The sequence below is a fragment of the Octopus bimaculoides genome, chromosome 22 (genome assembly GCF_046866305.1).
Source record: "Octopus bimaculoides isolate indiv1 chromosome 22, ASM4686630v1, whole genome shotgun sequence".
NCBI lineage: Eukaryota > Metazoa > Mollusca > Cephalopoda > Octopoda > Octopodidae > Octopus > Octopus bimaculoides.
This window is the reverse complement of record NC_142949.1, coordinates 36,470,165-36,492,778: the sequence shown is the minus strand read 5'-3', so window position 1 is coordinate 36,492,778 and position 22,614 is coordinate 36,470,165. Positions and strand designations below refer to the sequence as shown.

At 38.3% G+C, this 22,614-nt stretch overlaps 1 protein-coding gene across 1 annotated transcript; it reads left to right on the top strand.

Moving 5' to 3' along the window:
- Positions 1-1,043: 1,043 nt before the first annotated feature.
- Positions 1,044-21,991, top strand: LOC106870329 (delta-aminolevulinic acid dehydratase). The gene is made up of 9 exons (XM_014916354.3): positions 1,044-1,264; positions 15,688-15,835; positions 16,402-16,537; positions 17,350-17,433; positions 18,285-18,429; positions 19,187-19,274; positions 20,135-20,221; positions 20,374-20,503; positions 21,634-21,991. The coding sequence occupies exons 1-9, from the start codon at positions 1,143-1,145 to the stop codon at positions 21,702-21,704; spliced, it is 1,011 nt and encodes a 336-aa protein (XP_014771840.1). The 5' UTR covers positions 1,044-1,142; the 3' UTR covers positions 21,705-21,991.
- Positions 21,992-22,614: the final 623 nt, after the last annotated feature.

The following is a 22,614-nucleotide window of genomic DNA, read 5'->3' as shown; positions in this document are numbered from 1 at the left end:
TTCCATTTCGTGGACGGCCCCAGTCCGCTGCTTTGTCATAACTGTAGATCGCATGGATGCTGAACCTTTCACAGCTTCACGAATCCTTTCTTTATCCTTCGAAATTGTCGTAACAGTAGAGTGTGATAACTTGAGTTCATGTGCGATCTCGTTCACTTTCTTTCCTCCTTCGTGTTCTCTAATCACCATCATTTTTGTGTCGAGGTCGATGGCTTTTCTTTGCTTCTTGGCAGTTTGAGGAGTAGATGAAGACAACTTCCTCTTTGGGGACACAGAGACACCGGAAGAGTCGCGCTCTATCGAGCCTGGCGTCAGTAAAAAAAATTCAGTCTCAAGCAATCGTCTTATAAAACAAATACGAGGTTGCCTCGACGTCTCCGCGACAGGATATTCATCCAACATTTAGGATAACCACAGTGGCGATCGATAACCAAACCTAGGGTTAGCGTTTGTTAGCTGACATCATCCGTTGACGGGTTAATTTCTAGGTAATTAAACCCATTAGATCTCAACTGGACTATTTACTCTTGCTGCCGGGAGCTGGCGGGGGCCAATCGTTGTAAAGTCGATTGGTCATAAGTCGGATAGGTCCTAAGTCGACGACGACCTGTAAATATCAAATGAATAGAGCATGTGTTTATTGGCAAAAAAATAAAAACGAAAAAAAGAAATGACCCTTTCCAAATGTAACAATATATCTGTTTTGACGCACGATTTCATAAGAATCTTGGAAACAAATACATTAAACGCCTTTCTCTCTGTCTTTTTTTACTCTCATTTTCTTTATCTTATCACACACTCTCTACCCTTCTCTATCTCCCTCTCACTCTCTTTCTTCACATGCTGTTTCTCTCTTTCTCTTTTCCCCCACATGTATTCCTTCTCTGTCTCTCTCACCCTCTTTCTCTTACCTTCTCCTCCTCTTTCTCTTTCCCTCTCTTACTTTATCAATTACATATCTTTACGTAGTCTTCACGATCGTATACAGCACTGCATGACGTTCTCGCATACCATTGGTCGATTACCGATGTCTTAATTGACGTCATACGGCACTTCCTTCCATGTGCTATCATTAAGCGAGCGAGCTTCGCCAGCTTTGTTGTTTCACGTTTCTCTCTCAATCTTTCTGCTTCAGAACCGATATGGCATCCGAGAAGGAGCATAAGGTTCTGCACAGTGGTTACTCACATCCCGTCCTTAGAACTTGGCAGACCAACTCAGCCAGTATATCGGCTGCTAACCTCATATATCCACTCTTTGTTACGTAAGTAAAAGACTACTTGTGATTGATCCTTCGTGCCATGCCTTCATTTAGTGTTAGTTAAACCCTCTTAGCCAGCTTGGTTGTAGTCGTCCGTCCGTCAGATCGTCCACATTTCCTTCCGCTTTCATCCTCTTTCTCACTGTGAATCAATACTTCACACACACACACACGCACACATCTCTCTATCTCTATCTCTCTCTGTCTGTCTGTCTGTCTCTCTCTCTACACACACTCATATCTGTACTCACACGTGTATGTGTTTGTGTATATATGTATATATTCACCTCTACACACACACACACACACACACACATACATACATACATACATACATACAGAAGAGGCAGAATGAGTAAGATTAACTGTGTTTTTGGTTTCTCTAAATGCACTAAAAACACTATAACATATTCAGAACACTATTTCAGAAAATTTTCTCCGTTCTGAGCATACAAAAGATCAATTTAGTCGAGGCAAAATGAGTAAGTCAAGATAGGTAAATTTACCTCTTCAATTCAACAGAATTACATTTGAAAATTGATCCATACTCATTAATATACATCCTTAGACTTCAGAAATGCAACAAAAATCTAAATATATTGGTCAAATGAAAGAGGATCATGGAAAAATGACACAGGATATGAAATTAACGAAACTCAACATACAACGTTCTACATAGCTTCTTAATGATCAGCTGGAGTGTCTCTCTTCCTCATTCATGCAGTCATTACTCATTTTGCCCCCACTTTAAATTGGATAATTATCAAATAGGACATTAACGTTACGTTGGGGAAAAAAATAACTTGGAATCCAAAAGAGATGTGAATATTGACTGTTAAATACCCAAAAATTTCCAGGCATTTTATTAGCTACCTCAATTACAATCGGGTCAAAGTTGAGGGTGGGGGACCAACCTATCATCTGACTTATGTTTCAAACTCTCTACTTCACCAACATCTACGCTGACCAGTTTCGATCCCTAACGGTGATGCAACACGTGCAATGTAATGATTTCAAATTGATCGGGAGAAAATAACGAGAAACCACAAATTACTCATTTTGTCCCTCCCCCCCTGTCATCGGTACACGCGTTAACATCTCGACAGAGAGCAGAGTATAGTGCCAGTCCAGGTGGATGGATTCGCGACATTTATTAGAATGTTGGATAAGATGCTTTGACATTTCCTTTATTGGTTCTTGTTCTCTGCGTTGTGAGCTAAAAAAAATTTCATTCAGGTGCCGATGGTCAGAACTAATTGCTCTGAACACGGGGGCAATTTGACCAGCGTGGAACAGGTATTCATATCACACAGCCAGCATAATAGGCAGAGGCAGGCTAAAGCTTTTTGTTCATCAGCGGTGGATTAACAACGAATGTGTGTATATATATATATATATATATATATATATATATATATATATATATAATGATGTATGTATGGCGGGAGTGTTAGATGAAACGGGAGAGATACAACGTGATACGTGTGTATACATTTTTTTTAATCAGCAGAAATGTTATGCACACGCATGCATATATTGACTTATATACACATAAACAGATTGTATATGTATATAGATGCATCACCTCGTCATCTACACTTACATTTGAACAAATACCATTATATATGTACACACACACACCTCTTTATATGCACATCTGTGAATGTACAGTTGTCATCCATGTATGTACGTTATCCATGTGTATAATACTTATATACGGACGTGTACATGCTTGTTACACATCTACCCAGATTTTCGTCCATCCATCTATCTCTACACATGAAATATATTCATATGTACATTGTCATATGTATGTGTATGTATACATATATATATATATATATATATATATATATATATATATATATATATATATATATATATATATAGTGTAGGGTGATAGGCGATGTGTTTCTCAACCATTCCCCCCCCCCTATGAACCACTTTCATTCCTATTTTACATTCGATGTTTAAAAATTGCTATTATATTTCTATAATTAAATATGATCAGGAATTGTATTTAAAAAAGATGTTGGAATATTTTAACAATAAATCCCAACGTTCGCCGCAGTGGATATTTTATTTGGACCCCGGTTGTGAACCTCTGGGCTATATACAACGCCATATAAACTTTACGTCTAAACGAGAAAGTGTGCCTAATGTTTAGTGCGGGAGTACTTGTCACAGCTGGACAATTAAACCGTCTTTATTCAAGAATATTTGCGTGTTTAATTCAAATGATGCTGTATAAATCCAAATATATTTGTATTGACTTTCAGTATGGGATTGTATATTACAATATACGGTAAAAATTATAATTGTACACCCAGCTCGATTATTAATATATGATTTTGTGTGTTTTTAGTAGTTTTTAAAAGCCAGCCTGGAAGAGACGTGCATTCATTCAGAAATTGTTTGTCCCATTTTCACCAGCGTTCTTTCTGTTACTGGTTCCATTCCATGTCAGGACGTCACTTTCATGGAGTTTTAATCACATTGGTGGCCCATCTACTTATTTCCATTAAGCAATAATTTAAAAAATTTTCTTATCAATTACTGATTACCAAACTACTAAGATACAAGGCATAAAAGGATATTATTATTTTAAATATCGCCATGATCGTTGTTGATCATCGTCATTTTACGTCTGCTTCCTATGTTGGCATGGGTTGGACGGTGTGAAACTGGCTTCGAAACAGTTTCGTCATTTCAACGTTCATTTTTTTTTCCGTGCTTGCATGGGTCGGGCGGAGTTTATGGAGGTTGGTTTTCTACTGCTGGATGTCCTTCCTGCCGTCAACCCTCCCCTGTTTCCATGCAAGGTTAATATTTCCCCATGTTCAGACAGGTTTAGGCTAAATATTGCGAAGGAATGACTCATTGACAACAATCACGCAATGTCAAGACAAGGAGACAGTAACTCACACACACACACGACGGGCTTCTATCAGGTTCCGCCTACTAAATCCACTCACAAGGCTTAGGTCGGCTCGGGGCTATAATAGAAGATACCTGCTCAAGGTGCCACGCAGTGGGATTGAACTCTAAACTGTGATTGAGAAGCGAACTTCTTACCACACAGCCACCCTTCTAAATTCCATTATGGGATCAAACGAATCAACGGCTGCAACTGCATAACCCATGCCCATGACTGAACAAACACACACACACACACACACACACACACACACACACACACACACACGCACACACGCACACACACACACACACACACACACACACACACACACACACACACACACACACACACACACACACACACACACACACACACACACACACACACACCCTTTTATATATATACCGTAAGTTATACCCACAATATGCTGTCATCTATAATATTTATCACTCGAATAGTCTGCATATGACTACAAATATCGTAGGGTTTTGCATACAAGAAGTTGAGAAAGCAGTTTACCAAGATTGTCCGTGCAGTGAGTAGAGAAAAAAACTCCCTCGGGGGTGGGGGAGGCTTAAAATCTAAAATCAAGGGAGATAATTTCACTAAAACCAGTTTATAGAATTTCTTTTCAGAAAATATAGAAATGTAAATTCCGGGAGCTGATTGGGTCTTCGAAGACAGCCGTGAAATAGGTCATCCATAAACGCACTAACGTGCATGAAAATCTGCATAGAAACATATATGTTATAATGCATATCGTCATCAGTGGTGCTGGTGCCATGTTAAAAGCCCTCGTGCTGGTGCCGCATAAAAACGCTCAGTTGGTGCCATGCTAAAAACCCTGGTGCCGGAGCCATTTAAAAAGCACTGGTGCTGGTGACACATAAAAACGCTCATGTAGGTGCCACATAAAAAGCACCCAGTACACTCTGTGGGGTGGTTGGCATTAAGAAGGGCATCCAGCCATAGAAGCCGTGCCTGAACAGACAATGGAGCCTGGTGTGGCCCTTGGCCGTACCAGTTCTGGTCAAACTGCCCATCCCATGCCAGCATGGAAAATGGTCGTTAAATGATGATGATGATGATGATGATTTTTCCACTCTTACATAAATCGGTTGAAATATGCTTAGGTGAATTTTCTAAGGCTGAATACCCTTCTTGTCACCAACCTTCACCTGTTTACTAATAAGCTAATAATTCCCCATGGCCAGGTATGTTTTTATTTTTTTTGCACAGAAGATTGAAAGCGAAGGACACCAGTTGCATAACAGGGGCACTCGTTTACAACTATCATGCAATGTCATGGCAAGGAGACAACTACATATACACGCATATATATGTATCTTGTTTCAGTTATTCAACTGTGGCCATGCTGGGGCACTGCCTTGAATGACTTAGTTCTGTGGTTCTCAATTGGGGTCCATATGGCCCTTGCAAGTCCTTATAAGATTTTGTTAAAATTTTATGTGAAATAAGTTTGTTATACTTCTGTAATATACAAAGTATTTCAACAACAGTTTTTTTTTTATACATTTCGTAATAGTATTTGATTATTTTAAAAAGGTTTTTTAAACATTGAATGGCTAATGAGGGCCCACCTGAGTAAATCAGGACCCAAAGGAGTCCTTAAGTTAAAAAATGGTTGAAAACCACTGGTTCATTTGAACAAAATGACTCCAATACTTACATCATTATCATCATACATCCAATTTCTGTGCTGGGTTTGATGGGAGCTGGTAAGGCCAGGGGTCGGCACCAGGCTCCATTGCCTATTCTAGCATGGTTTCTATGGCTGGATGCCTTTCCTAATGCCAACCACTCTGCAGAGTGTACTGGGTGCTTTTTATGTGGCACCAGCACCTGTATCAATTCTACTGTGATGGACAGGTCTTTATGAATACAACAAGGGGCCAGATATCTCAGTCCTTTGTCATCTGCTTCATAAGGCTCAACGTCTTGAGATTGGTTTCAGTACTTCTTCATCCTATGTCTTCCTGGATCTTCTTCAAGTTCCATCCATTTTGAATGATCAGCACTTCATACTATCATATTATCATCCAATATATTTCTGCATACAAATACACTTTTGTTGGCACACACATATAAGAATATACGTGTATATCTGTTTTTGACCACACACACACAAATTCATCATCATCCCATGCTTATGTAGGTCAGATAGAATTTCTTGAGCAGATTTATTTTCTATGGCCCATCCTATTGCCAATACTAACCTTTCACCATGTAAGGTAATGTTTTCTTATAGCTAGGTGTGTCCCACACAAGACTGGAAGCAAACGACCTCACTTATATAATGATGATGCATTCACAATCACCTTGTGATGTCTAAACAGGTTTTCACATGTACGCACACAACAGGCTTCTTTCAGTTTCCATCTACCAAATTCACTCTGAAGGTTTTAGTCAGTCCTGGGTCTAAAGTAGAAGACACTTGCTCAAGACGATGTGCATCTATATACTTTGGTTCCTTTTACTGATTTCATTTATGCAGTTATACTGGGGCCATTACTGTCAAGGGCTTTCCACATAATATTTGGTTTTGGATTTTGGCACAAGACCAGCTATTTTATGAGAAGGGGTAAGTCAATTACATTGACCCCCTCTCCACCCACTGCTCAATTGGTATTTATTTTATTGACCCCCAAAAAGATGAAAGGCAAAGTTGACCTTGGTGGATTTCAACTCAGAACGCAAAGATGGATGGAATGCTGATAAACATTTTGCCCACCATTCTAACAGTTCTGCCAAGCTGGATCCAAATTCCAGCTTGTCCAAGATGTTACACAGTCAGATTGGTCCCAGGAGCATAAAACAGGAAAGCAAAAACTTCTTACCATGCAGCCACCATCAACACCTATGCTTATTAGATCTCACCCACACACCAAGCTAAGTGAGATCGCGTGGTCGTGGCCAGTGCCAGTGATGCATGAATTGCGCCCCTGTCGGTGACACGTAGAAGGTACCAGTGCCATGTTGATAATACTCAGCACACACTGTCAAGTGGTTGGTGTTAAGGAAGGGCATCCAGCCGTAGAAACCAGGCAGAAACAGACTGGAGCATGGATGCAGCTCTCCTGCTTACCAATCCCAGTCAAACCGTCTAACCCATGCCAGCATAGAAAACAGGCGTTAGATGATCACACACACACATATATATATATATATATATAACTGGCACTCCGTCACTTACGTCGACAAGAGTTCCAGTTGATACGATCAGCTTATATATAGATATATACACATATGCATATATATATATATATATATACACACACATAGGCATATATATATACACATGCATATATATATACATCTATCTATCTATATATATATATATATATATATATATACACATGCATATATATATATACACATGCATATATATATACATCTATCTATCTATCTATATATATATATATATATATATATATATATATATATATATATATATATGTATATATAGTGGAGGGAAAGAGCTACGTGCGTGAATACAGCGATTAAAAAAAAAACTGTCCATCTTGTCCTGTCGTGACCTTCTACTCACTAATAACTCCCACTTAAAATGAATTGGTGAGGACGGTGAATGGTTATCTGTTCAGCTGATTTTCTTTCTTTCTACTACACATACACACTTAACGTTGCTGGTTCACACACACACAGATACGATGTGCATATATATACATGTTCCTACAATCTACACGTCCCCAGCTATTCCTGTAGCTAGCCCACGTACATTCGCAGCTCGTATTACTATCTATGTAATACACACACTGACTAATATATATGTACACGGATTGATACTAAATATAAACTGAAGCGTTGTTTATTTACCAGAGCCAGATAACCTTCAACAGTTATGTGGCATATCTATCGTATAACTGTCTATCTGTATATCCATTTAACCGACTATCTATCTATCTATCTATCTATCTATCTATCTATCTATCTATCTATCTATCTATCTATCTATCTATTCCTCTATCTATCTATCTATTCCTCCATCGATCTATCTATTCCTCCATCGATCTATCTATTCCTCCATCGATCTATCCATCCATCCATCTATCTGTCAGCTTCTAGCTGTCTGTCCATCCATTCATCCGTCTCCGTGGAAACCTTTACGTGATCGCTCGGCCCGTTAGAAATAGCAGTTAAGTCTTCCTTAAATCACACTCGGCTGTCCTTTTATAAAATGAAATAAAAAGACAAGACCATTTGATGACAGAGATCTTAAGACGAGGTGGTCATGCCGTAATGTTTTTTTGACCATAGCTCTGTTTAAGCACAGCTGGCCCACGATTGATTATCGCCATCCTGACCACTTCCTCGCTCTCTCTCTCTCTCTCTCTCTCTCGCACACACACATATATATGCGGGGGAGGGGGTGTTAAGACGGCAGGATACACATGGCAAGTGCTAACTACCACAGCAAAACAATATTCACGTCAGGCATACACACCCACATATTCAATATAAAAAGAAATCAATCAAGTCCACAAACGGATTCAGATCGATCCAACCCCATTTTCGAACCCAACTTATTAGTTTTTTTATCCCATCAACGAAATCTCGCTTCATTTCCTAATACTTCCACTCCTTTCTTGTCCTCCCCCCTTCTCCTTTTCAGTCGGGTTATTTTGAGGACGTCTTGTCTTCGTTTCTGACTGACATCACTGCTTTTAACCTTCTCACAATGAGAACATCGACGTTTATATTTAGAATTTTCCTGTTTTTCTTTTTAAAAAAATATCTCGTCATTAATACAGGTTAAACTATAAAAGTCAATGCTCGGAAATAAGCCCAACACGGCTCTGGGGATTGGCAGGCAAAAATTGAATAAAATAAATTGAAATAATAGTGAGCACACACGTACTTGCACGCGACGAACAATAAAATAATTAATAATAACATCATATAAAAAAAATGTCAAGTGTGGTGCGTGACTTTTGGCCCACCTTGTAGATTGCTCTTTTCAATATATACAGCTAATATATATATATAATTATATACATACGTTTGTGTAATTTTGTTTGTGTGTGTGTGTGTGTGTATATATATATATATATATACATATATATGTATATAATATTTCTATATAATGTAATGTATTATGTAAAACGTGTATAAAATGCATATAATACGCGTATGTGTGTGTAATTATCTGTTCTGTGTAGTTTACACATCTAATATACTAGAACCAACATAATTTCTGTGTGTGTGTGTGCGCACCTGAACACTATACAACAATTTCTTTCATATTTCGTATTCTATATATAAATTTCGAGGCTCTTACTGGGAGAAGGTTAAAGCACATTTGTCAAGAACATGTCTGAAGAACGAACACTACACACACACACACACATACACACACACGCACGCACACATACATTCTGAAGTCTTTTAGTTGTTTATTTTAATGTTTAAGAATTCCAACACTTTCTTCTTCTGCTGCTCTCTTCTTCTGCTGCTCTCTTCTTCTGCTGCTCTCTTCTTCCGTCACTCGTGTCTGTTCTCTCTTGTACTCCACGACCCTCTTTCAGCTTCCATTCGTCTTCCTCACATCATCAGTTCACCGACCTACAAACCAACAACCATCCTATTTCGAGCTCGGTTCTCTTTCCACCTTTTCCTTCCTTCACTCTTATTTTTACACTCCATCAACTTCTTCTTTTTCTTCTTCTTCTTCTTGCCAGCTTGGCATATATGAATGAAACGTCTATTCTACTTTCGACATTGTCCCTTATAGTCCGATGTATAACAACAGAGAGAAGGGTGCCTCGATCAATCCGATATCATGTCACCCCTCCTCTCTGGGGATGCTATCTATATCGTGTGTTCTAATAATTTTCCCCCCATTCATTCGATTCCTATGTAAGGTCTTTATTATTATTATTTTGTTTTTGCGTAATTCTTCCTTTTAAACTTATACACAAGACATATTTCCCTTGCATCACACACACACACAAATAGATAGATAATACACATTAGCATTTGTTTTTCAACCACGGGAATATTTTGGAATGTATAACAGGAAAGACTTTATATTAACTCAGAACGTGTGAAACGAGTTAATTAAAAATCCGTAAACAAAGTTTGGACGTTTAAGGACAAACTTATGAAAATACTTTGGACCGGCAAAAGGTCAACGAATGTCTCTGCATCTGAGACGAAACATTACGTTCTTAGTTCAAATCCTGCCGTGGTAATTTTTGCCATTTCATTCTTCCGGGGGCAAGATACAAAATTACGTAAGCCAACAAACAACTGGAGTGGATTGTATCGACCGTGGCTTTGTACCATGCTAGAAACTACTGTTGGACTGGAATGCGCGACCAGCCACGTTCTGAATTCACTTCCCTTCCAAGTTGACCTTGTTCAACCCTTTCTGAATCTAAGAGATAGGGAAGGTCGATGGAATATTATAAATACCATTCTCTTTATGTGGTCATTGCAATTGATTCTGTCTCTTTTTATAGAAGTAAATAATTAAATAACATTTGGTCCCTCTTGTTTCTTAAGGAATAAATCATTATTGATTTGATCTCCTGAGGAGAAAAAAAAAAAGAAGATACAGACGTTACATAATCGCCATTTAAACTCACTCCACATCTAAAAACTTTCGGCCTGTCTAAAGAAACGGCTCACAATTTCTATCCCTTTCGTTTTATTTACGTTCTTATATATTATCGATTAATATATTTATTAATATTATTGATTAATATGAGAAAGCTTGAACATTGCAACTCTAGCTCTATATTATTAACCGTTTGAATGCGGAGGGGAGTCAATGAAGAAATTTCGACTGCCGTCCATTAATTTTTATTTTTTCTTCTTCGAATAAAAAGGCAAATATAAATATTTTGCGGCGATGGTGAAAATATTGCACTGAAAATATTCAAGTGTGAACAATGTTATAAATATTTCTGTTTCATATATAATCGTTGGTATTGTGCAAAAGTGTCGTAAATCCAAAACGTTGGGTTCTTTTTTTTTTTTTTTTTTTTTTTTCAGAAAACTAAAAAAATAGTTTTACCATTCCATAGCAAAACCGTTGTATCACACTTTGATAATTTTTGATATTTTGGCCTCTGAAGCAGCTGGAGATGCTGCGATGGTTTGACCAAAAGAACCAGTAAGCTATAATAAATATTGAAAAAAAAAAAAAAAAAAAAAAAAAAAAACGAATTTGGCCAAATTTGGACATACGACAATTTAACATAATAGCAACGATATATTCTTTCAATTGACTGCGGTCATGCTGGGGCACCGCCTTGAAGGGTTTTACTCTAACAAATCAACCCTAGGACTTTTTTTAAAGCTTTGATTTTTTCACTTTCTTTTTGTCGAACCGCTATGTCGCGGGAGACGTAAAGAAACACAGGTTGTCAAGCGGTGGCTGGGTGGACAATCACACACACACACACACACACACACACACAGAGAGTCTCCGTCTACCAAGTCCACTCTCGAGGCATCAGTCGGCTCGGGGTTATAGTAAAAATCGGAAAATATCGAAAAATTTGTATTTCTCCCAACCATATGCCTATGGGTTCAGTCCCACGGGCATGTGTCATGCCCGTGGGACTGAACCCATAGGCATATGGTTGGGAGAAATACAAATTTTTCGATATTTTCCGATTTTTAAAAATTAAACGGCCAGCGGTAATTAAAGTATCTATAATGTTATAAACATGTTAGAAATATTAATTAATTGAAGTAGCAAGACAGCTGTAGTCTTTTTAGCTTCGATCGGCTGGAAATGAGCTGAGAGCTCGTTGAAGCCGCCCTTCTCATAAATTAATAAGTCATTTTGTTTCCTCAGTTAATCTCGTTATTTGCTGTTGTTGTTGCGCAGCCACACACCCTTTCCACTCAGACCTCCGATCAAAGTCGTTCCAATTACGACCATTCCTTTTTTTTTTTTTTCGTTTAGTTTTTGTTCTCCCTTACACAACAGGATGTGAATCTCCATGCTATCTCTGATCGAGCGACCAGGCAGACAGAGGTTCCGCTTTTGTGTGTGTGTGTGTGTGTGTGTATGTTTCAGGACAGTGGGCTACAAATGAGTGAAACCAAATTAATAATAATGATTTCTTTATCGATCACAAAAGGGTTTACATCCAGAAAAATCATTATGGACTATAACATGTGACTATGAGGTAAAAAGTTTGCTTCCCAACCTCATGGTTCTGGGTTCAGTCCTTGAACTCAGAATGCAAGGGTGGATGAAATACGGCTAAGCATTTTGCCTGGCATGCTACTGATTCTGCCAGCATGCCACCTTCATAATAATAATGGTAATGATTATATATTATGGCCTAATGTACTAATGATTTCTTTATTAGCTACAAAGGTTGTCTGTGTCTTATAAAGACGTCATCCAGTAGCTTTCTAAAAATGGAGGTGTTGTAAAAAAAAAAAAAGAAAATCTGTAATTACAGCACGAAACATATCTAAGGGTGTAAAGTTACATACTTGGGAGTAAGTTTATTAATAATGACAAAAATCTCTGTTGTAATTGAGACCAGTCTCTCTCTCTCTCTCATCTTGCTGTCTCTTTTAATGCCAACCAGACCGCAATAGAGAACCACCCACTTATAGAAATTGTCTCTTTCATCTTTCTATACCGAAACGCAAGGCTTTTGTTTCGGGGTTAAATAATAATTATCACAACTTTTTTCTTTTTCTCTCCATTTAATTGTCTTACTCCTTCCAATAGCTTCAGGCCATGTGTAAGGAATTCCACAGTTTATAACTCTTACTTTTTTGCTTCCATTTTTTTTGCATCTGTATGGGTGGTCATGTGTTTGCTTGGAAATGTGTGTGATTTTATTATTATTATTATTATTATTATTATTAATATAGAAAGGATTGAGGTAACTCCTCCTGAAGATATAGTCAAAATTAAAAATTTTGACTCTATATCTTCAGGAGGAGTTACCTCAATCCTTTCTATATTAACCAAAATGAAGTAGATTGACAAATTTATTTTTTGAACCAGTGGAAGACACGCAAGATGTCGAAATATTGTTCACGAGATAGCAAATGGCACTCTTTTTTTAATTTTGATATTATTATTATTATTATTATTAAGGCGATAAGGTGGCGAACTGGCAGAAACGTTAGCACACCTTGCGAAAAGCTTAACGGTATATTTATCTGTCTTTATATTCTGAGTTCAAATTCTGCTGAGGTCGACTTTACCTTTCATCCTTTCAGGGTTGATAAATTAAGTATCAGTTGCATACTGGGGTCGATCTAATCAACTGCCTCCCCCTCCACCCCCATATTTCAGGCCTGGTGCCAGCTGTTCGACAAAGCCCCCCCCCCCCAAGTCAGTAATGCCCAGACACTGGACGAGTGCATCCAGGACGGTTTCGTTGCCCTGTGCACATCTCAGACAAGACCATCTGACAGTGCCTCTGTGTCTGTGGAGCTTCCACAGAGCACTGCCAGGCCAGGGATTTTTTGTAAATTACCCATAGGCCCTGGCTTGAAAGTCCTCCGGAGAAGACCAGCTCATTGATCCCTCTCGATGCCCAGAGTGTCATTAAAGATGTTGTTGCTCTTGCCCACCAGAAGGCAAAAGAGATAGTATGGTGGATGAGATTGAAAGGACTTTGGTCGAGCCCTAAAAGGAAAGTGAGGTGGGAGAGAGAAGTACTCCCCCCCAATACACACAAGCATACATGCACACATAGATACATGCACACATACTTGCATACATACACACAAATATGCGTGCATGCATACACATACATACATACATACTCATACATAGGCTCACACATACACACATGCACAAACACACACATACATAACGTTTCATTCAGTTTGTCTGCTAAACCCATTCCGAAAGCTTTCGTTGGCCCAGGGCTACAGCAGAAAGCTCTTTCGCAAAGTAGGACTGAACCTGAAACCATGGCTGTTGCAAAGCCAGCCTCTTAACCACACAACCAAGTCTGCACCTTCCTTAGAAATCTCACTCCCTTCTCTTTTCCCTCTCTCACCCCACTCTCTATGCCCATATTTAGATCACAGTGAACTAAGTATATTAGGTTAGAGATTAACATAGTCTCTACTGTCCTTCCTCTGCCCCACCCTCTCCAGTTTAATTGACCTAGTGAGGAAGATTATATATATATATGTATATATATATATATATATATATATATATATATATATATATATATATATATATATATATATGAGACAGAGAGAGAGAGAGAGTGGATGCTGAGCTAGGTTGGTAGATAAATTCATTCTAAAAATAGTTGGACCTCTTCACTTAACTCATTATTAAGACTATTACTGCTCTGTTTGTGATGAGGAGTGAGTGACCCTTGCTTAACTACATTCCACTTGTGGCTCATGGAGCAGCAATGGCAGTGGTTGTGGTGCTTATTGTTCTATTCGAGGAGGAGGAGATCGAGAGAGAGGTTATAGTAAAGGGGAGTGGGGTGGGGTGGGGGAGCTTTTATGTGGCTCTTTTTCTCCTTTTTGTTTCCCAATTTGTTTTTTTTTTTCTGCTTTGTCAAAAATACACCCACATGCATAAATACATGTGTACACGCATGCGTATGCACATAGACATTCATACTCTGTTATTCTTCAGATTTACATAGTTCTCTATTATGCACACACACACACACACACACACACACACACACACACACAATTCTTTGGGGCTATTTGTCCAGAGAAAGATAGTTAGGCCACTTGGATTGTCCTGATTATATATATATATTAATATGTAAATTTGTTTTGCAAGATTTTTTATGTGAAATTGTGTGTTGAAACAGATGTTGTTGTACTTGGGGATGGTCATATTGCCAGTTTAGCCAATAAAAACACACGCACTGTATATTTGGTGTTAATTTGCTTCAGCTTTATATTACATTACATTACACAGGATTAATCTGCTACATTTTGTACCCTTTCTTTTCTTTTATCTTTTTTTTTTTTTGCCACCTTGCAATTTTGTTACATAAGCAATCCGTACAATTTGCCTCTTCACACAGAAAGAAGATCTCTTTGTTACTAGCAGAGCAAGCAGTTGCTCTCTCCTCCTCCCAGCCTGCACCACCACCACCGTTGCTAATTAGGTCACCTCATTTACAGGAACCTCTCAACTAATTCTAGTGAGCCTTCTGGGCATTTGTAAAAATAAAATTGCTTTCATGGGGCAGGGTTTTACTGTCCACTATTCTTGTGCATCTGCTGCATACAAGATCCTTCTTCTTTTAACCCCTAAAGCGCTGGGATTTGCACTCACATAGCATCGACTGCTGCGCACTACTGCGTATGATTGACTAAACCCATAAAATTAGTGCTCCAGCCTGACCACAGTTCAGTAATTAAAACCAGTAAAAATGTGTGTGGAAGAAATAACCAACAACAACAAAATACAAAAAAAAAAAAAAATCCCCACAAATGTTTTTGTTCTTGTAATGTTTGTTGTTGCTGTTCTTGTTATCTGCAGAGATGGAGAAGATACAGAGGATCCAATTCCAAGCATGCCAAACCAGTGCCGATATGGTGTAAAAAGACTAAAAGCTGTTCTACAGCCTCTCATTGATAAAGGTCTTCAGGCTGTATTAATATTCGGAGTACCAAGTAATTTACCTAAGGTAAGGGGTCAGTTTTGTTCCATCATCATTGTCGTTGCCATCATCATATGTATGAGATAGAGGGCATTGGGGCAGCTTTTCTGTGGATAAATGCCTTTCCTGTTGCCAAAGAATATTGGAGATGAAGGCCCCTGCTCGTATGACACGGTCACACCTTCACCTGTTTCCAAGCAAGGTAACATTTCCTCATGACCAGATATGTTTCATAGAATATTGGGAATGAACAACACTGCTTGCACGATGGAGACATTCGTTTACAAATATCATGCGATGTCAAGGCATTGTGATAATAACACACGCACACACATACACGATGGGCTTCTTTCAGTTTCCATCTACCAAATTCATTCACCAGTCATTAGCTGGCTTGGGTCTATAGCAGAAGACACTTTCCTTAGATGCCATGCTGTGGGATGAAACCAAGAACCATATGGTTGGGAAGCAAACTTCTTACCACACAGCCATGAACATCAAAACATCCACTTTCTCTCTTTCCTCATTGCTTTTGTATATCAAAAAAACAAACCCACTTTCATTTTGTCTCTCTCTCTCTTCTTTTTCTCTAGGATAACATCGGGAAGAGTGCCACATCACCAAACACACCAGTAATTATTGCTCTAGAACATCTGCGGAGATGGTTCCCACGTCTGCTGCTTATCTGTGATGTCTGTCTTTGTGCCTACACCTGTCATGGTCATTGTGGTGAGTCTCATCTGTCATTTATTAGTCGACCCAAAGATCAGGTACCCGAGATGTATCCAGGGTACCACCCAAAGTTTGTCATAATTTTTGAACTGTCCCTCAGCTACTAATTATTTTCCTTCATCACCATTTCTCATCCCTTTTGTCATGTTGGCAGAGGTTTGATGGCTTCACATGAAATGACAAGCCAGAGGGCTGCACCAAGCTCTGGTGTCTCTTTTGGCAGGGTTTCCATAGTTGGATGCCCTTCCTAACCCCCAACCACTTCAGATTTTGTTTCGGTCATTGGATTGGGGCCATGCTGGGTACCTACTACTTTGAAGGGTTTAATTAAATAAATCAACCACGAGACTTATTCTATCAGGTTCTTTTGCCAAATTGATGTTATGAGGACATAAACAAACCATTCCCAGTTGTCAAGTGATAGTAAAGTGTTAAAGTTACCATGCCGACTCATAAGGTCCAGTTTCATGGCGCATATATTCTGCACCTGGACAGGACACCAGTCTGCTGCAAGAGTGCTCATTTTTGCCAGCAGAGTGGACTGGAGCAACGTAAAATAAAGTGTTTTGCTCAAGGACACGTGTTGCCCAGTCCAGGAACTGAACCTGCTCAGAATCAAACTCACTACGTCATATATATATATATATATATATATATACATACACCCCCCCCCACCCCCCACCCCACACACACACACACATACATGTTCTCTTTGGTTGGAAATGTTTTGTGTAGCATCAAATATTATGAAGAACTCTTTCATTCTATGTCTTCATCAGCCTTTTTTTTTATTATTTTCTTCTCCTCAGGGGTCCTCAACAAAGATGGTTCTATCAATAATGCTGAATCCATTAAACGATTATCGGAGATTGCTGTTACATATGCTAAAGCAGGTAAAGTTTTAACCCTTTCTCAACCTTGTTAACATTCTTCTTACACCCACCTGGTCACTCATTTGCACTCCTTCATTCAACACATTCTCTCATTACACCTTTAATGAAGAATGTTCACCTCTTTCCTATCCAACCTTTTGACATCATTATTGTTATTTTATAATCACTGTTAACGTCATTATCGTTATTTTATTATTGCTGTTAACGTCATTATCGTTATTTTATTATTGCTGTTAACGTCATCATCGTTATTTTATTATTGCTGTTAACATCCACTTTGCCATGCCAGTATGAGTTGGAGAGAGTTCATTGAGGCAGATTTTCAACAATTGGATGCCTGCCCTCTCCTGTTGCCAACACTTACCTGTTTTCAAAACAAGGTGATATTTCCCTGTGGCCAGGCATGGTTTTTTTTGCAGAATATTAAAAACAAATACCAGTGACGTTCATTTCTAACGATCACCTAATGCCAAGGCAAGGGAGGCTCAAACATACACTCACATGCATATAAACATATGTATATACATGCATTTATACACACACACACACACATATAATATACACACATGCACACACACATATATACACGTATATAATACACACAAACACATAATATACATGCACACACCCACACACAAATTATGTTTTACGTGTGCAGCACTGTTGCACCTAAAACCATTTGGTTAGGAAGCAGACCTCCTAAGTACCCAACCATGTCTGCAGCATCTATAGAATGCTAGAGATACTGTGATAATCTTTGACTGTTTCATGTAAAGGAAACAATGAAAACTGAATTTTCGTTTTGTCTTCAAAATCTATTTCACTGTTTTGTATTATTTAATATTCTTCAGGCTGTCACATTGTCGCACCATCTGACATGATGGATGGGAGGGTCGGAGCCATTAAACGGAGTTTAATAGAAAATGGTTATGGTAGCAAAGTGTCCATCATGAGTTATAGTGCCAAGTTCGCTTCTGGTTTCTATGGCCCTTTTAGGTAAGTAAGACTTATTTAAACGAGCCATATATGGCCCAAATCTTTTCTACTCGGTGTATGTTCAAACTGGCCAGATCAGGCCTCTCACACCTACCCTACAGTGTCATTCTAAAAATAAACAATGACATCATCATCAAAATCTCAAAATTATGAAATAATGCATGATTAATTCAAAACAATGGTTGAAGTCTCAATATTGGAATCTTGGTATACCTTTCCCTATTTGGATAGAGATATATATATATATATAGAGAGAGAGAAAGAGACAACCACACACTGGGCTTCTTTCAGTTTCCGTCTATCAAATCTACTCACAAGGCTTTTGTCTTTTGTCAGTCTGGAGCTATAGCAGAAATCACTTGCTCAAGGTGCTTGGCAGTGGTACTGAACCCAGAACCATGTGGTCGGGAAGCAAACTTCTTACCACATACCCACATCTGCACCTGTTGTGTGTGTGTGTGTGTGTATAATTGTGAGTGTGTGTGGGTTAACTTTTGCTAAATACTTATTGTTGTAGAATGTAAGCCTTAGTGAGGAAGCTGAGAATAAAAAGACTCTGTGTAGTCCAGTTCCTTTACGTCCAGTTAGCCACTTCCTAGTCACTCTCTTCCTTAGAGATTGGCTCATTGGAATCTCTGTTACCAAAATACATGTCTCCCTCACCCACCCCAAACCTCCCCCACATCTCCAGCGATGTCCTTTTTTGTCAAAAGACTCCCGTCATCACCATTCTCATTGCTGTCTCTCTTCATTACAGAGATGCTGCCCGGTCTGCTCCGTCTTTTGGTGACCGACAAAGTTACCAGTTACCCCCTGGTGCCCTCGGACTTGCTGACAGAGCTGTTGTAAGTATAGTCTCTCTCTACTCCTTCATGTTTGTCTCTTTGTCTTGCTTTTCCATCCCATCTCTCTCTCTCTCTCTCTACTCGTTTCTATCTTTCTCTTTTCAATTTTCTCTTCCCCAACTCGTGTTTTGACTGTGTCTCTCTCTCTACTTCTTTGTCTTCCTCTCTCTAGTCTTTCTCTTTCTCTCTACTTCTTTGTCTTCCTCTCTCTAGTCTTTCTCTTTCTCTCTACTTCTTTGTCTTCCTCTCTCTAGTCTTTCTCTTTCTCTCTACTTCTTTGTCTTCCTCTCTCTAGTCTTTCTCTTTCTCTCTACTTCTTTGTCTTCCTCTCTCTAGTCTTTCTCTTTCTCTCTACTTCTTTGTCTTCCTCTCTCTAGTCTTTCTCTTTCTCTATCGCTACTCATTTCTGTCTCCATCTTGTTTCTGCTTTCTCTACTTCTGTATGTGTCACTACGTCTGTCGTGCGTAATGGTGAAGAAATAATACCAAAAGCTTTCTCGGCTTTTGTTTTGATCCATAATAACTCTGCAAGCAATATTTCCAAAATTATCAACTCTAATAGGGACCTCACATCAATACAACAACTGGATTGTGAGACTGGAATAAGCAGGTGAGCATCAAGAAGACACAGCTAGGATTTTGACCTTACTTACATAATAATTATCTTGTCTATGAAATCGATTCGCAAGGCTTTGGTCAACCCAGAGCTCTAGTAGAAGCTTAGGGTGCTGTGCTGTGGGAGTGATCCCAAAATCATGTGGTTGTGAAGCAGTTGCTTTAACCACATGGCCACAATTACACCTCTATATGTGTTTATTCTGTGGGTAATTCTTAAAACCTTTGTCTGTCTGTTTGTCTAGGAGCGTGATATTGAAGAAGGTGCTGATATGATTATGGTGAAACCTGGTTTGCCATATTTAGATGTAGTACAACAAATTCGGTCAAAGGTGAGTTCTTTCTCTTCCAGTCTCTTTGTGCATCTTACCTGTCTGTTTGTCTATCCCTCCCTCTTTATATATATTTCTATTTTTTAATCTTTCGTCACTCCCCCCCATCTTATTATTATACCACTATATTATTGTTGTTGGTGTTGTTTTAGTATCCATCACATCCGTTAGCTGTTTATCAAGTGTCTGGAGAATATTCTATGCTGTATTATGCCGCTAAGGCAGGAGTCTTTAATCTGAAGCAAGTTGTCTTGGAGACATTAACTGGGATGCGACGTGCAGGTAAGTTTTTTTTTCATTATTATCTTGTTTCTATCTTTATAAAATCATATTAGTTTTGGACTTTGTGACTATGATGAGATAGTTTCAAGACTTGTGGAAAAAATGTTCCATTGCCAACCTATCCAATCCTTCTGCACATTGCCAAACTTTACTGCTACTACTACTGCTACTGCTGCTGCAACCACTAGTGATAATGATGCTATAGCTATTACTCTGGGTGTCTTTATGTCCTTGTAACATAGCAGCTCAGCAAAAGAGGCCGATAAAATAAGTACTAGGTTTAAGATATAAGTCCTGGGGTCAATTTATTCTACTTAAAACCCTTCAAGGTGGTGTTCCAGCGTGGTCAGAGTTTAATGGCTGAAACAATTAAACGAATATATATATATATATATATAAAACAAATAATAAATGAGTATATGCATATATACGTACAAGTATGTGCATACGTACATCTACCTGTATATATAGGTGCATATCTGGGTACAGGACGTTGCAAACAAAACGTAGACAAAAAAATAATAATAACCAGAGTACAGAAAACACACAGGCCACATAGAGAACATTTGTATTTGGGGAGGGTCAAATTTGGAGTGAAGAAAGAAATGCAAAGCTGACCTCTGCTGGCGTTGGCACGTCTAAATGAAGGGGCATAACTCGATGTTAGCAGATATTTTATGTCAGTGTTCTCTTAACTGACATAGACTACCAACAGCCAATCGTTTCTGCTTTAATCATCATCGTCGTTTTAACGTTCACTTTTCCATGCTTGCATGGGTCAGACGGAATTTATTATGGTTTCTACAGCTGGATGCCCTTCCTAATGCTAACCACTCCAAGAGCGTAATGAGTGCATTTTACATGCCACCAGCACAGGTTCCAGTTACGAAACACCCACATCGGCCATGACCATGGTCTCACTTGGCTTGACAGGTCTTCCCAAGCACTGTAATATTACCAAAGATCTCAGTGGTCTCCCCCACTTGTCACTGCCCCTGTGAGGCCCAAACTTCAAACGGTGCTTTTGATGTTTACTACTTCAGGTATTCTTTACAGGTGTTGCCATTTCAGTTTCCCTGCTCGTTTATCCTTCTTCACACCTGCTTTGTCATTTTCTCTCTAATTTACAGGTGCTGTGATGTTGATTACGTATTTTGCACCTGACGTCTTAGAGTGGTTATCTGATCCCTGCAAGAAGTGAAGAACAAGACATGCGCCATTTCACAGCACAGACACAACACAAAAACCATCCACGTTGGGCAGTTAATGATGTTGATGAGGAAGCAAATCTTCATTTTTGTTTGTGTGTGCTTCTCTGTTTTCCTTCACTTTATTTCATTATCTCATTATCATTTACAACAACAACAACAACAATAAAAAAAAACCCATTCATTTAAAAGGATTTTTTTTTTTTAGTTGGTGATGGGTGATACACTTTTTATTTTGTTCTTCAATGACATTTTTTATTAAAAAAAATCTAAATCTAAATCATTTTCCTGTGTTAATTACAAGTCATTAACACATGGTTTTTAATTTAGGATACATATCTAAATATTATTTTATATATATGTATATGTATGTATATATATATATATAAAATAATTAAGGAAAAGTCATTAGGGATGAGGTGCTAATGAGTACCTGTTGTCTTTTCCTCCTGTCTTTGAGTAGTTTATTTAAATTAAATTTTGTTTAATTATTTTAATTTTTCTCTCCCCAATGCTCCTCCATATGCCTCATAAATTGTTGACGTTCATTAGTATTCTAGTTGTTAATGTACTTGTATAATCAAGTGACTATATCTTCCTTCATTCCTGTCTAAGAGCCTACCCCTCCCACCCTGAAAGTCTTACCCTAAAAAAAGTGTTGGTCTTATTTGTGTCTTATTCAGAAAAGACACTGATATATAATTTAATTTTATATATATATATATAATTAAAATTTAATTTAATTGCAAAAAAAAATTTTTTACAATAAATATTATTCTAGATATTTTAAAAATATTAAAGGTTCAAGTTTCTTGAGTTTGGCAACGGTTTATTATTTTACAATAGTTTAAGTCGATGTTTTTACATATATGAGCTTTCATATGGTTGTAAAGTATTATCTGG

Coding starts and splice junctions, on each gene's coding strand:
- LOC106870329 (XM_014916354.3), top strand. CDS start 1,143: ATGGCATCCGAGAAGGAGCATAAGGTTCTGCACAGTGGTTACTCACAT. Junction 15,836..16,401: donor TACCAAGTAATTTACCTAAG/GTAAGGGGTCAG, acceptor CTTTTTCTCTAG/GATAACATCGGGAAGAGTGC. Junction 17,434..18,284: donor TGTTACATATGCTAAAGCAG/GTAAAGTTTTAA, acceptor AATATTCTTCAG/GCTGTCACATTGTCGCACCA.